This window comes from Dipodomys ordii, unplaced genomic scaffold (assembly GCF_000151885.1).
Source record: "Dipodomys ordii isolate 6190 unplaced genomic scaffold, Dord_2.0 Scaffold63, whole genome shotgun sequence".
Taxonomy (NCBI): domain Eukaryota; kingdom Metazoa; phylum Chordata; class Mammalia; order Rodentia; family Heteromyidae; genus Dipodomys; species Dipodomys ordii.
The window spans coordinates 3038768-3052141 of record NW_012267279.1 but is presented as its reverse complement, the minus strand read 5'-3'; the positions used below and the strand labels follow the sequence as shown (position 1 = coordinate 3052141).

The 13374-nt window shown below is 35.8% G+C and overlaps 1 protein-coding gene across 5 annotated transcripts in view; it reads right to left on the bottom strand.

The window, feature by feature from the left end:
• Positions 1–13374, bottom strand: part of Ehbp1 (EH domain binding protein 1) — a 283096-nt gene that overhangs the window by 80350 nt on the left and 189372 nt on the right. For all 5 annotated transcript variants that reach the window (XM_013022530.1, XM_013022533.1, XM_013022532.1 and 2 more), the window contains exons 13-14: positions 7434–8339; positions 2308–2451 (exon numbers count right to left, since the gene is read on the bottom strand). In XM_013022530.1, coding sequence (XP_012877984.1) covers positions 2308–2451; positions 7434–8339 — 1050 coding nt within the window. The remainder of the gene's footprint in view (positions 1–2307; positions 2452–7433; positions 8340–13374) is intronic.

Here is a 13374-nt window from a genome sequence, read left to right as displayed (position 1 = left end):
GCTCAAGGCTAGTGCTCTACCACTTGAGCCACAGCGCCACTTCCGGCTTTTTTCTTTTTTGCTTATGTGGTGCTGAGGAATCGAATCCAGGGCCTTGAGCATGCAAGGCAAGCACTCTACCACTGAGCCACCTTCCCAGCCCCAAAGAAACATTTTTTTTAAAGAAATTTTAAACTTTTATTACCAAAAATCTCCTTATAGCAAACTCTTCATTTAAACCTTTTTATTAGATTCTACTTAGAGAATATGAAAACAATCTTTTAAAATTATTTCTTTCATTCACTCACTGAACATTTACTGAATACTTGCTGCTAGGGTTGAATTCATGAACTTGAATAGTTCATAGTTGTATGGGAGAGAGATTTATAATTAGATAATTATAGTGGGATAAACAAATGCTATAGTAAAGACACATTAAAACATACTAAAGAAATATAGGAAAGGGATTTAACTTTACCTTTTTGAAACTAGAACAACATTGTGATGAAAATCTCACTGTCATCATTAGCGGAATTATTGGGTGAGCGCTGTGGCTCAAGTGGTAGAGTGCTTGCCTTGAGCTGAAGAGCTCAGGGACAACGCCCAGGCCCAGAGTTCAAGTCCCATGATGGACCAAAAAAAATTATTCCCTTCATTCATTCATTTACTGAATATTCCGTGATATAGATATCAAATTCTTGAACTCAGAATAGTTCATAGTTGAGTGGGAAAGATATTTATAATTAGAGTAGGATATATGTATGCCATTGTTCTGCTGAAAAAGTATCTTTTTCAAACTCATTTTTTTAATCTCCATAATAATATCCATTCTATTTTCATAAGGATGCCAGAAAAATAAGCAAGCAAGGAATCAAACACAATGCTTTGATAATGTAATATCTGAAGTCATACTATCTAGGTACAGTTCCTGTTGTCACTTTTGTTTTTTTTTTTGTCTGTTGTGGAGCTTCAATTCAGGGATTGGGTGCTGTTCCTGAACTTTTTTACTGCAGGGATTGAGTGCTGTTCCTGAACTTTTTCACTGAAGGCCAGCACTCTACCACTTTGAGTCATAGTACCATCTCCGGTTTTCTTGTGGGTAACTAGATTAAGAGTTTTATTGCCGGACTTTCCTACCCAGGGTGGCTTCAAACTGCAATCCTCAGATCTCAGCCTCCTGAGTAGCTAGGATTACAGGTGTGAGCCACAAGCACCAGGCTCTGGCTGTCCCATAATGAGGATAATAAAACTTGTAATTGTTATGGTCATTAAATTAGAAAAGCTAGGTAGAAGTACTCAGAAGCATGCATGACACAGACCAAGTACTCCATACTACATGGTAACTGTTAAGAAATGTAAAATTTATACATAGGTAAACTGATTCTTTAAATCTACTTGCCAAATAGATCCTGCAAATATCCAGTATTATAAGTTAAAATCAATTCATGTGTAGATTTGATTATTAAACTTTATATTTAAAAATACAAAGACACGGATGTCCTACAGTTTCTAGAAACTGATAAAATATAACACAGTTTATACAAACTCAACAAAGTAACTTTTGTTGTGTGCCTTCCCTAGGGCTTGAACTCAGGACCTGGACATTCACTGGCCCTGAGCTGTTTTGCTCAAGGATAGTGCTCTACCACATGAGCCACAGCTCCACTTCCAGCTTTTCTTGGTGATTAACTGGTGATAAGAGTCTTTCAGGACTCTCCTGCCTGGGTTGGCTTTGAACTTTTATCCTCAGATTTCAGGTAGAATTACAGGTGTGAATCCTAATTCTAATACCTATAATAAAATTAACTTTGATGGTAAAAATGTAATCTTAAACATAGTACAAGGATAGGCACAGGTGCTGGGAAGGTGGCTCAGTGGTAGAGCGCTTGCCTTGTATGCCTGAGGCCCTGGATTTGATTCCTCAGCACCACATAAGCAGAAAGAAAAAAGCTGGGAGTGGCATTGTGGCTCAAGTGGTAGAGCACTAGCCTTGAGCTGAAGAGCTGTGGGACAGTGGCCAGGCCCAGAGGTCAGGCCCCACGACCGGACCCTCCCCCGCCCCCCCCAAAAAAAGGAAAGGCACAAAAAACACAAATGTGGAATTTCTATTCCAGGATCTTATGTTTCCTCTTATCTAGAAGTACTGTTTAGGAATAACGACTTCATGGTTCTATATGTATGAATTCACCAGTTCATAATGTACTGAGTACTTATAATATACAATGCCTGTGGGAAAATAAGCCAGAAATAAGAGCAAATTACTCCTGATATCAATATAGTTCTGATTAGAATTAATGATTGTTTGATTTTTCAACTAATATTCCTCACATCACTTAGCTGCCTGTTGTACAGGGGTGTAGCTGCACTGGCATTCTGTTTATTCCCGGCTTTTAAAGCTGCATCTTTTCTTGCTTGCTCAAGCAGAACTCTTGCTCTTTCTTTAAGCTCTTCTTGTCGGGATAACATTCGATGCTTAAAAGGAAAGACACAAAATTAGAAGCCAGAAACAAAACAAAAATAAACAAGTAATCTACATTTCTAAACTAATTAAACATCAGACAATCTGTTGAAATAAGAGAGATCAGTAATAACACTGTAGCTTCCTTGCTAAGATTACCTATAGAAATGAAAGCAGAATATAAAAATCTTGACATGAAAGAAATAAACACATCTTTACTAACTTTATTAGAACATATTTTCATAATGTGTGTTTATACAAATGCATATAAATGCACTATATTATGTGCTATTCATCTTTGCCCAAGATAACAGTATAATGTGGGAACCAAAGATACTTTTAAACATTCAGCTTTTATTTTTATAGTCTAATAGAATTGATAGCAATGTATCCCCAAATTTATATACTGATAAAGATAATATATGATAATAATTTTATAAAATGACAAATATTTATGGAAAATTCAAAACTATTATAGTTTGTAAAAAAAAACTAAGTCTGATTTCCTTCTTCCTTGTTCACTCTCCTTAAAATGAAACAAGCATATGAAAATTGGGAAAATATTCCCTTGGATTGGTTTGTAATCTTTCAAGGACTTAAACAACTCAAGGTCTCTCACACTTTTTCTACTTTCTTGCTCACATCTGACACTCTGAGTCATGTCACCAGACCTGGAAATCAGTTCCTAAATGGTGGCAACAACCAAAAGTACAATATACAGAATCTTTTTTTTTTTTTTTTTTTGAGACAGAGTCTCATTATGTAGACAGGGTAGCCTGGACTTCTGATCTTCCTGTCTCACCCTCCTGAGTACTGGGATTATAGGCAGTACCACCCATACTCCTGAAAGTCCAAAGTCCAAAGTCTTTTTTAAAAAATTAATATAGCCATGTTTTAGTTTTAGATAATTATTATTGTGATGTTTAACTTCTCTTCCCTTTTACAGTATAATTTTATAGTCAAAGAAAAGGAAGTAAACAATAAATCTGTTGTTTCATTTACTATAATGTGAAACTATCTGAAAAGACCACTTTGGGATAAAATCTTCATAGTTGACTATAACTATTTTTTAAACCCTTTTTCTGTAATCTTAATGTTTTCCTTAAAAAAAAAAACATAAATAGGCTAAGCATGTGGCTTAGTGGTAGAGTGCTTGCCTAGCATGCATGAAGCCCTGGGTTTGATTCCTCAGTACCATAAACAGAAAAAAACCAAAAGTGGCATTGTTGCACACTAAGCCTTAAGCAAAAAGTTCAGGGACAGTGCTTAGGCCCGGAGTTCAAGCCCCAAGACTGGCAAAAAAAAAAAGTGCATAATTTTATTTTATTTTTAGCATATGCATGAGGTCTGGAACTATCACCACTACCTAATTCCAGAACATTTTCATCATTCAGGATTTGAAGGGGAGCACTGACTGCACCAGTGGCTCACACTTGTGATTCTAGCTATTCAGGACATTGAGATCTGAAGAATGTGGTTCAAAAGCCAGCCAAGGCAGAAAAGTTTGTGAGAATATCATCTCCAATTAACCACCAAAAAGCTGGAAGTAGAATTGTTACTGAAGTGATAGAATGCTAGCCTTGAGCAAAAAAAGCTCAGGGACAGTACCAAGGTCCTAAGCTCAAGCCCCAGGAATACTCCCCCACACACAAAAATCAGGTTTAAATTATTGTACCACTAATAATAAGCAATGTAACGTTGAACAGATGTCACTTAAAACAATAGTGTAATTCCATTATATAATGTATAATAATTTTGGAGTGACACCTGGGTTCAAATGCCAGTTCCATCACTTAATTGTAGACAAAAGATAAAAGTAGACTATCTTTCATAAAGATAGTGTAATGATTAAATAATAGTTTACTGAGTACTGGCACATGATAAATGCTAAATAAAAGTTAAACATTACCATTAAAAAGAACCCTCCATTTCCTTACCTTAGAAATGAGAATAGATCATCTTTAAGTCCTATGTTAGGTCTAAATTCTATAGTCCTTTTGTGGTTTCAACCCAGCTACACAAATAGTGAAAAAACTGCTTTGGCCTTAAAAGCACATAAGCAGATTTTATTTTCTGATTAGTCATACGTACTTCATATTCATTATAGAATTTTTAGAAAATACATATAAGTAAAAAAAAACTGAAAAAAATGTACTTTACGTTATTCAGAGATCATTACTATAGAATTGTGCTCCCCACCCCCTTTTACCCACAGTGCTGGGGATAAATATCCTTGGGAAGTGCTCAATAATAGTATTATACCCCAGGCCTATTATGTTTTTTTCACTTTAATATTTTGTTGAAAGCTTTTATTCATGCCCTTATATTTTTTCTTAAGAACATTTTTTTTTTTTTTTGCCAGTCATGGGGCCTGAACTCTGGGCCTGGGTGCTGTCCCTTAGCTCTTCAGCTCAAGGCTAACGCTCTACCACTGGAGCCACAGCACCACTTCCAGCTTTTTCTGCTTATGTGGTGCTGAGGAATTGAACCCAGGGCCTCATGCATGCAAGGCAAGCACTCTACCACTGAGCCACCTTCCCAGCCCCAGAACATAATTTTAATAGGCTAGCTAGAATTCTATTATTTAGAAGACTTGTACTTTAATTCATTTTATTGGACATATAGGTTGTCAACAGTGCTTCCCTATAGCAATATATATATATATATATATATATATATATATTTGGTACCAGTCCTGAGGCTTGAACTCAGGGCCTGAGTGCTGTCCCTGAGCTTTTCTGCAAGATTCAGTTAGGGCGTTTTCTTGTTTTGTTTTAAATTTAAATTTAATTCTAAAGATGATGTATAGAAGGGTTACAGAAGTTACATAAGTAAGGTAATGAGTACATTTCTTGTCAATCAATTTTGCCCTCTCCCCTCCCTCATTTTCTCCCATTCTCATCCTCTCCCCTACCCCATGACCAATTCTCCTACATCCCAAGTTATAAAGTTTATTTCCAACTAGTGTCTGGTGAGTATTACTGTTACAGTGGTTCATCCTTAGTCCTAGCTCTTCTGTGATTCCCCTTCCTTTTCTCAAATTAGAGAAACTTATATTACAAGACAAAGGTTTCCTTTGGTTTATTCCCAATCAGGGTCTCTTGTTTTGTTTTTGTGATTAACTGGGGCTAAGAGTCTCATGGATTTTCTTTTTTTTTTGGGGGTCTGGTCGTGGCACCTGAACTCTGGGCCTGGGCACTGTCCCTCAGCTCTTCAGCTCAAGGCTAGCGCTCTACCACTTGAGCCATAGCGCCACTTCCGGTTTTTTTCTTTTTGCTTATGTGGTGCTCAAGAATCGAACCCAGGGTCTCATGCATGCAAGGCAAGTGCTCTACCACTGAGCCACCTTCCCAGCCCATCTCATGGATTTTCTTGCCTAGGTTGCCTTCAAACTGTGATCCTCAGATCTCAACCTCCTGAATAGTTAAGGCTATAAGCATCAGCCACTGACACTCAGCTATAACAAATTTTTATGAACAGCCTTTTATGCAAATTTTCATATACAATTATAGCTGTATAAAAATGTCTTCAGAAATAATTCTGGAAAGAAAGATTTAAGGGGATAAACATCTTTTTGTTGTTGTTGTGGTGGTGGTGGTACTAGGGATTGAGCTCAGGACTATTTAGCTATATCCTTAGCCATTTTTTGAATTTTATTTTGAGACAGTCTGGCTAAGTTGCCTAAGCTCAATCAAGTAATCCTCCTGCCTCAGCTTTTCAGGTTATTTGGGACTACAGGCATCATATAGCCAGCTGACATAAACTAACTTTCTTTTCTATTCTTTTTACTTTTCTTTCTCTCTCTCCTTTCCTTCCTTCCTTCCTTTTTTCTTCCCCCCATTCCTCTCTCCTTTCCCCTTCCCTTCCTCTCTCTCTCTCTTCCATTTCCCCTTCCTTTTCCCTTCCCTTTCCTTTCCCCTTTCATTTCCTTTTCCTCTTCTCCTTCCCTTTCCTTTTTTCCCCCCTTCCCTTTCCCCTGATTGTCTACCTACCTGCCTGTCTTTTGGGGCTGGGAACTGAATCCAGAGCCTTCCACATGCTAGGCAGCATTGCAATACTGAGCTACATTCCAGCCCATTAACCTTTTGAAGGGATTTGATGCCCATTGCTAAATTGTCCTTTAGTAATGCTGACTGCTCTACATTTGGGTTATGACTTTTTAGTGCTATTAAATCACAAAGTTTAGGAGCATGGGCCTTGTATTCAGATAATATTGGTTTTGTATACATACTTTAAATTTTATTCTATGATCTTAAGGAAACTTTATAAACCCCACATTCTCCATTTTTAAAATGGGATTCAACCATTCACCTCATGGGAGGCAAAGTTTAAGAGCAAGATCTGTATAAGATATGTGATTGTTATCACAAGTACTAGGCTTCAGTGGGCAACAAAGTAACTGTTAAGGCTACGTAAAACATTAACTTACCATTTCCTATAAATAAATGCATTAGGAATGTCCATTATTTTACTTACTAGAAAAAAGGCAATTAAATTCTGATATACTAGGTTCTATACTTAATATCTTAATTTCAGAAAATCTAAAAATACAAAGACATATATATATATATATATACATATATATATATATATATGAGAATTGATAAAAAATAGTGCATAAGAGAGAAATAGGTCAAAATCTACCTGTTATATATAACTTTGTAAAAACATGTTAGCCTTTGTATTATAGTTTGGGTGTCAGACATTACTCTTATCAGCCAAGTGTCAAATACACCTTTAAATTTCATCTATGCAAAATCCTGATTCATAAATTAATGTCCAACGAATGAATATATCTGCAGCTGTAAGTGGAGGTGGTTTCATCATCCACTATAGCATTTTAATCATCTGATTTTCTGATTTGTTTACAATGAGAAATGATACCTAATATTTTATCATTGGTAACATATTATAGTGTTCTATGAATGAATATAAAAAGAAACAAAACCATAAAAGAACTATCAAATATATATACTCACCATTCTAACCCACTTACCTGCACCATTTTGGAAGACTGATCAGCATGATTTAAAGTGGTTCTATCAGCATCTGAATCAGATTCTATCTGCCTCAGAGAAGTACGTTTTTTCTTTGCAAGGTCTGCATCTCTACTATATGAGTATCCAAGTTTAGAAGTAGGAGATAAACTTGCTGTTTTAGTAGGTGATTCAGCATCGGATCTACATTCCAGGGGTCTAGATGTTTCTATTTTTTCTTGTTCTAAGTTACTCCTGACTTCTACATTCTTAAACTTTTGTTGTTCTGTCTCTTCACAAATCAAGGGCGGAGATACATCCTTCTTCTTATCACTAACGTATAAGTCACTTAATTCTAAAGTCTCAGCTTTTAGTAGTCTCTTCTTGCCTAACAAAATCTGTGCCTGGGTTGAATCTGTATTAGAACATATTCCAGGGTCATCAGATCCTGAAGTCCTTCCAGAGCTCTGCTGGGATTTCTGGGGTTCTGTATCACTTTTAGTCCTGCGAGAATAAGGAGAGGCTGCGCTTGGACTAAGGTGATCATCAGGAGTCTGATGCTCACTTTCTGACTCTCCAACCCCACTATCATTTACAAATACAGAATCATCCTGGGACAAGAAGTCGACTGCTCCACTGGTAGGCTGCTGTTGTGGTTCAGGTTCCCGCTTTAGATCACTAAGCTCTGCATAGAATTTTTCTTGATCCACAGAACTGTTTGTATCTGTTTCATAGTTTCCAACTTTATATGTGCTTTTACTGCTATTTTCCTCTATCTGAACAACATTTAGTTCTTGGCCACTGAAATGTGCCCTTATTTGATAGAGGTAAGTCATAACAGTCAGTTTATCAGGAATTGCCAATAAAACCATATCAGAAGGCTCCAATAACCGGGAAATTCCTATGCTGGCAAATCCATCATAAGCCTTCAAAGGAGAAAAAAAACACAAGATATAAATATAGTAAGATATGAATATAAAAATTAGGTAAGTAGTATATAGTATATAGGTATAGTATAGGTACAATATAGGTACCCATAATAACATACAGGTATAATTAAAATATAGGTATAATACAATACTATGGGTAGAATATAGGTACTCAGACTGTCTTTCTTATTTATTTATTTATTGTGCTGGTCCTGGGGCTTGAACTCAGGGCCTGAGCGCTGTGCTGAGCCTGGGCTGAACCTTTGAGCTAGGGTTCTAACACAAGTTACAGTTCCATTTCTGGCTTTTGGTGCTGAATTGGAGATGAGAGTCTCATTGACTTTCCTGTCCGTGGTGGTTTAGAACTGCAAAAAGCCCCAACAAACAAACAAACAAACAAAAAAACCCTCAGATCTCAGCCTCCTGAGTAGATAGAATTTTAGGCATGAGCTACTGGGCACCCAGTTCATCCATCCACTTTTAACACAACAAAACTTAATTTTTGTTGTTGTTGTAGGGTATATAAGGTTACTAGCCAATGTTATATGAAAGAATAAAATTCCAAACATCAAAATGTATAAAAATGGGTAAAAGAGGAACTAGTTTACTAAAAACAATGGAAATATTCTTTTCCAAAAAGAAAATATGAAAAATGATAGTTAAAAAACATACAAAAAGGGCTGGGAAGGTGGCTCAGTAGTAGAGTGTTTGCCTTGCATGCATGAGGCCCTGGGTTCAATTCCTCAGCACCACATAAACAGAAAAAGCTGTAGCTCAAATGGTAGAGTGCTTGCCTTGAGCTGAAGAGCTCAGGGACAGTGCCCAGGCCCAGAGTTCAGGCCCCACGACCAAAAAAGAAAAAACAAAAAAACCCACACAAAAATCTGAGAATAGATTTACAAAACGAAGAACTAAGGTATAAAGAAATATTAGACCAATGTACCCCCAATTTTATTGTTCCTATCAACCGCTTGTTACTACAGTCATGTGACTATAATAATTTGTAAAGAAAAAGCAGAGCTAGGTAAGTGCAAAGAACTAATGATCAGATTCCCTGAGAGAAATACAAATGAGTGCCATTAGGCTTAGAAACATAGAAACATTTTTTAAATGCCTAATAAGACTGGTTTTTTCATAAGGAAAAATTCATCCATCTTGGAAAGAATGAAATGTTTTGAGTACTACAATCTCGTTGAGAATGTAAGGCTGCATTGTGTTATTTTTGTTAGCCCTTAAATGACTGTGGTATATCAGGTTTTTCTAGTTTTGAAGAATCAAAGCTGTTTCTCAATTTACAATTAATTATTACTATCCTGAACTAACACTTCAAAACAATACTGTTGCTAGGAAGCATTAAAAGTATGGCTGAAAGTTTAGATATACTTTCTGAAGAAGTAAATCTAAGTAAGGATTCTATAATATATTCTTATTTTGGGATGTTAAACCAGCTATTCTTCATAACAAGTTAAGACATAGAAGTACAATTCAAAGTTTTTCTTAAGAGAAATGCTAGAAAATTATTTAACAATTGAGAAGGAATCATTCTTTTTCACTTCATGTTAAAATATATTTCTCCCTTAGAATTTAATCTGTGTTTGTCCTGTAGTTTAATAAATATGGAATAAGAAAGAAAATGAAAAACAAATTGTGATATTAAAACCTCTTCAATTTTCACAGCACTGTGCTTCATAATATTGGTACTTCATGATACTTACTACAGAGAATGGCTCAGTTGGTGTGCATGTATAGACTTGTTTGTTATTTTACATGTTTTAGGAAAATTGAAGTCATTTTCCTCCTTGTGTTCCTTGACTACTTGATTGACAGACATCAATTGCAGATCATCAAGGAAAGCACCACAAGCAGTATTATAAACATTTCCTAATTATCTAAAACAATGACCTACTGGTTAAGATCCAATGCCACAGGTAAATACCTTTTTTTATTCAGCATTTTTTTATAGACCTGGGAAAATGATTAGCTTTCTTGTGAAATAAGTCCTGCTGGTGTTTTGCTTCATACAGCAATTCATTTAATGCACACTAATTGCACTAAAAACATTTTAAAACAAACCAGGGTTTTTGTAAGGGAGGCAAGGCTTTATAAAAGAACTTTTCCATAGGATAACCTCTTCTGCTATGGCCATTTACCGACTGTCTTTTTAGTTTGTGTATAGAGAATTTTTTTAATCTCCTAGAGGAAATTGCTTTATTCAATCCTAAATGTTATTAAACTGGCTAAGGAGGAGTCATTGCCAGTCATGTTATCCACCTTGGTGGAACTTAAGACACAGGCATTGTTCCTTATACAGCTTTACATACAACATTATCAGGAAGAACCTCATAAAGCTGGAAATAATTTGCAGCTAAGCAACTAAGATATGCACTGTAGATTTCACATAAGAAGTTGCAAATGATGAAACAAAAGATGGCATAGCCTTAAACAGTTCAATGAATAGAACCATCCAAGTTAAAAGGCTTTCTAAAAGGTATGATATCTTCTCTGGAAAATCTGGAAATTTGGGGATTGAACCAGGGTCTAGCACATGGTAAATTCTTACTCTACCACTTAGCTACATTCCCAGCTCTGAGAAAACTTTTTAATAAGATAAGACTATATTATTAATAAATACTTATATATTATAGCATATAAATGTATATTATATATTAGTATATATATATTTATATAATATAAAAACCCAAGGTATTCTCACCATTATTAAATTCCTAAAAAAGAACTAGTGCCAAGTGTGACTTAAGCCTTAATGAGATTCCCCATATTAGTTAAAAATGTATAGCTAAGTAAAATGGATACCATTTCCTTTTTAAATTTTGAACAGTAAAATAAAAGCTCTACTTTATATAAATAATAATGGCTTATTTATGAGGCAGTCTTGCTATGTTGAGCTTATGGCTCAAAGTCTCCTCCCATCTTAGCCTCTTGAAAAGTTGGAAACACCGGCATATACTGACTAGCAATTAATGTTTCATTCTATAATGCATACATTTATAATAAAATTAGCTTAGTATTATTTGATTCAAGTGCAGGAAAAATGCAGGTAAAGTATTGTCATACAGATGGGCTGGTAGCCCATCCCTGTAATCCTAGCTATTCAGCAGGCTGAAACCTGGAGGATTGGAGTTAAAAAAAAAAAGCCCGGGGAGAAAAGTCTCCATCTCCAATTAACCAGCAGATTGCCATACTGGAGGCATGGCTCAAATGATAGAGTGCTGCTGTGGACAAGAAGCTAGGTGAGTGTGAGGCCCTAAGTTCAAACCTAGTACTAGCACAACAAACTTAAAACAAATCCTGTCTATATATGGACACAATTTCATTAAGAAAAGCATTTCTCTTCAATAGACATAGCATTTCCAAAATTATACAAGAGATAATTCAAATGACTTGGTAGCATGCACATCGAAAGGGTGTTTTTGGTTTTGGTTTTTTGGTTTTTAGGAATCAATGTTGGGACACACTGGAGATTGAATCAAAGCCTTCAAGTACTCTTCCACTGATCTGACTCCCCAGCTCCAAGAAAGGCAATTTCTTCCTTCCTTTCTCCTCTCCTCTCTTTTGGTGGTACTAGGATTTGAAATTAGGGCCTCATTCGGCTTGCTTGATGGGTGATATATTTCAACTTAAAAAAATTGGAGTTTTAAAATGTATATTACTCCAGGATCAGCATTATACATTTGCAAAGAAAGTCATTTGAATGGCAATATACAACTGTTAGAGAGCAATAAAAATAAAACAGTGTTTTAATTAAATTCTTGTTTTGTCAATTGAACTATTCTAAAATGTTAATCATTAGTGATTCTAATTATTTAACTTATACTAAAAACTTTTATTCCAATCAGAGGTAATTAACCATTTGTCCTATGTGCATTTTTGTTAATGGACTTCTCAGAAGAATATAAAGAAATAATTAGATTGCAAAATAATTAGGATGAAAATCATTGTTAAGTTGAATTTGGGAAACAGTAAATTTAGTGTTTTAAAAGCCCATTAAATAATGTGATTTTGTAGGAGTGATAAATTTATTTGTAGTAGTATGCAACTATTATAGTAAGATATGAAAGTATCTGTGATCTCTGAAGGCAATGAAGTTTCAGGCATGACTCATCAACCATGATTTGTGACTTCAATTCACAATGTTAAAATTTGCCTGAAGAATTATAAAAACAAAATTTTCACAAATTCTGTTAGTCAAAGATCACAAGTTAATAATTCCAACTAAATCAGGCATAGTGACTGGTATCTCTAATCCTAGCTACTTGGGAGGTGGAGACTGAAGGGAATTATAGTTGAAGACAAGTCCTGGTAAAAAGTTAGTGGAACTCTATTTCAATCAAACAGCCAGGCAAGGTGGTACCACCTTTGGTCCCAGCTAAACAGGAGACTGTAGGTAAGAGGTTTGTGATCTGAGGAGGCTGTAAGGAAGAGGACTGTGGTCTTTGCCTGAGGTTAGCCCAAGGCAAAACCTTGAGATCCCACCAAAATAAATAATAACAAATACAATAAAGACCTTCAGTATGGCTTAAAAGTAAGAGTGCTTGCCTAGCAAGCTGAATGCTCTGAGTTCGAATCCCAGTACCACCAAGCAAACAAAAAACTGCTTTGAGATAACAATGTATTTCCTTCATTGCTAGATGAAGAATTCAATTCAGTGCAAATATTGAGTATCTGTTGTATGAAGAGTTAGGTACACTTCCCTCCTTGCACAGAAAATTACATATACTATACTTTGTGCTCTGAGGTAAAAAGCCTGAAAACTGGGTGCTGGTGGCTTATCACTGTAATCTTCTGACTAAAAAGGCTGAGATCTGAGGATCTTGGTTCAAAGCCAGACTGGGCAGCAAAGTCTTTGAGAGTCATATCAACTAACCAGCAAAGTGGAGATGTGGCTCAAGTAATAGAGCACTAGTATTATGTGAAAAAGCTAAGGGATAGTGCCCAGGCTCTGAGTTCAAACCCCAGTACCAGCATGTAAACACACACACACACACACACACACACACACACACACACACCG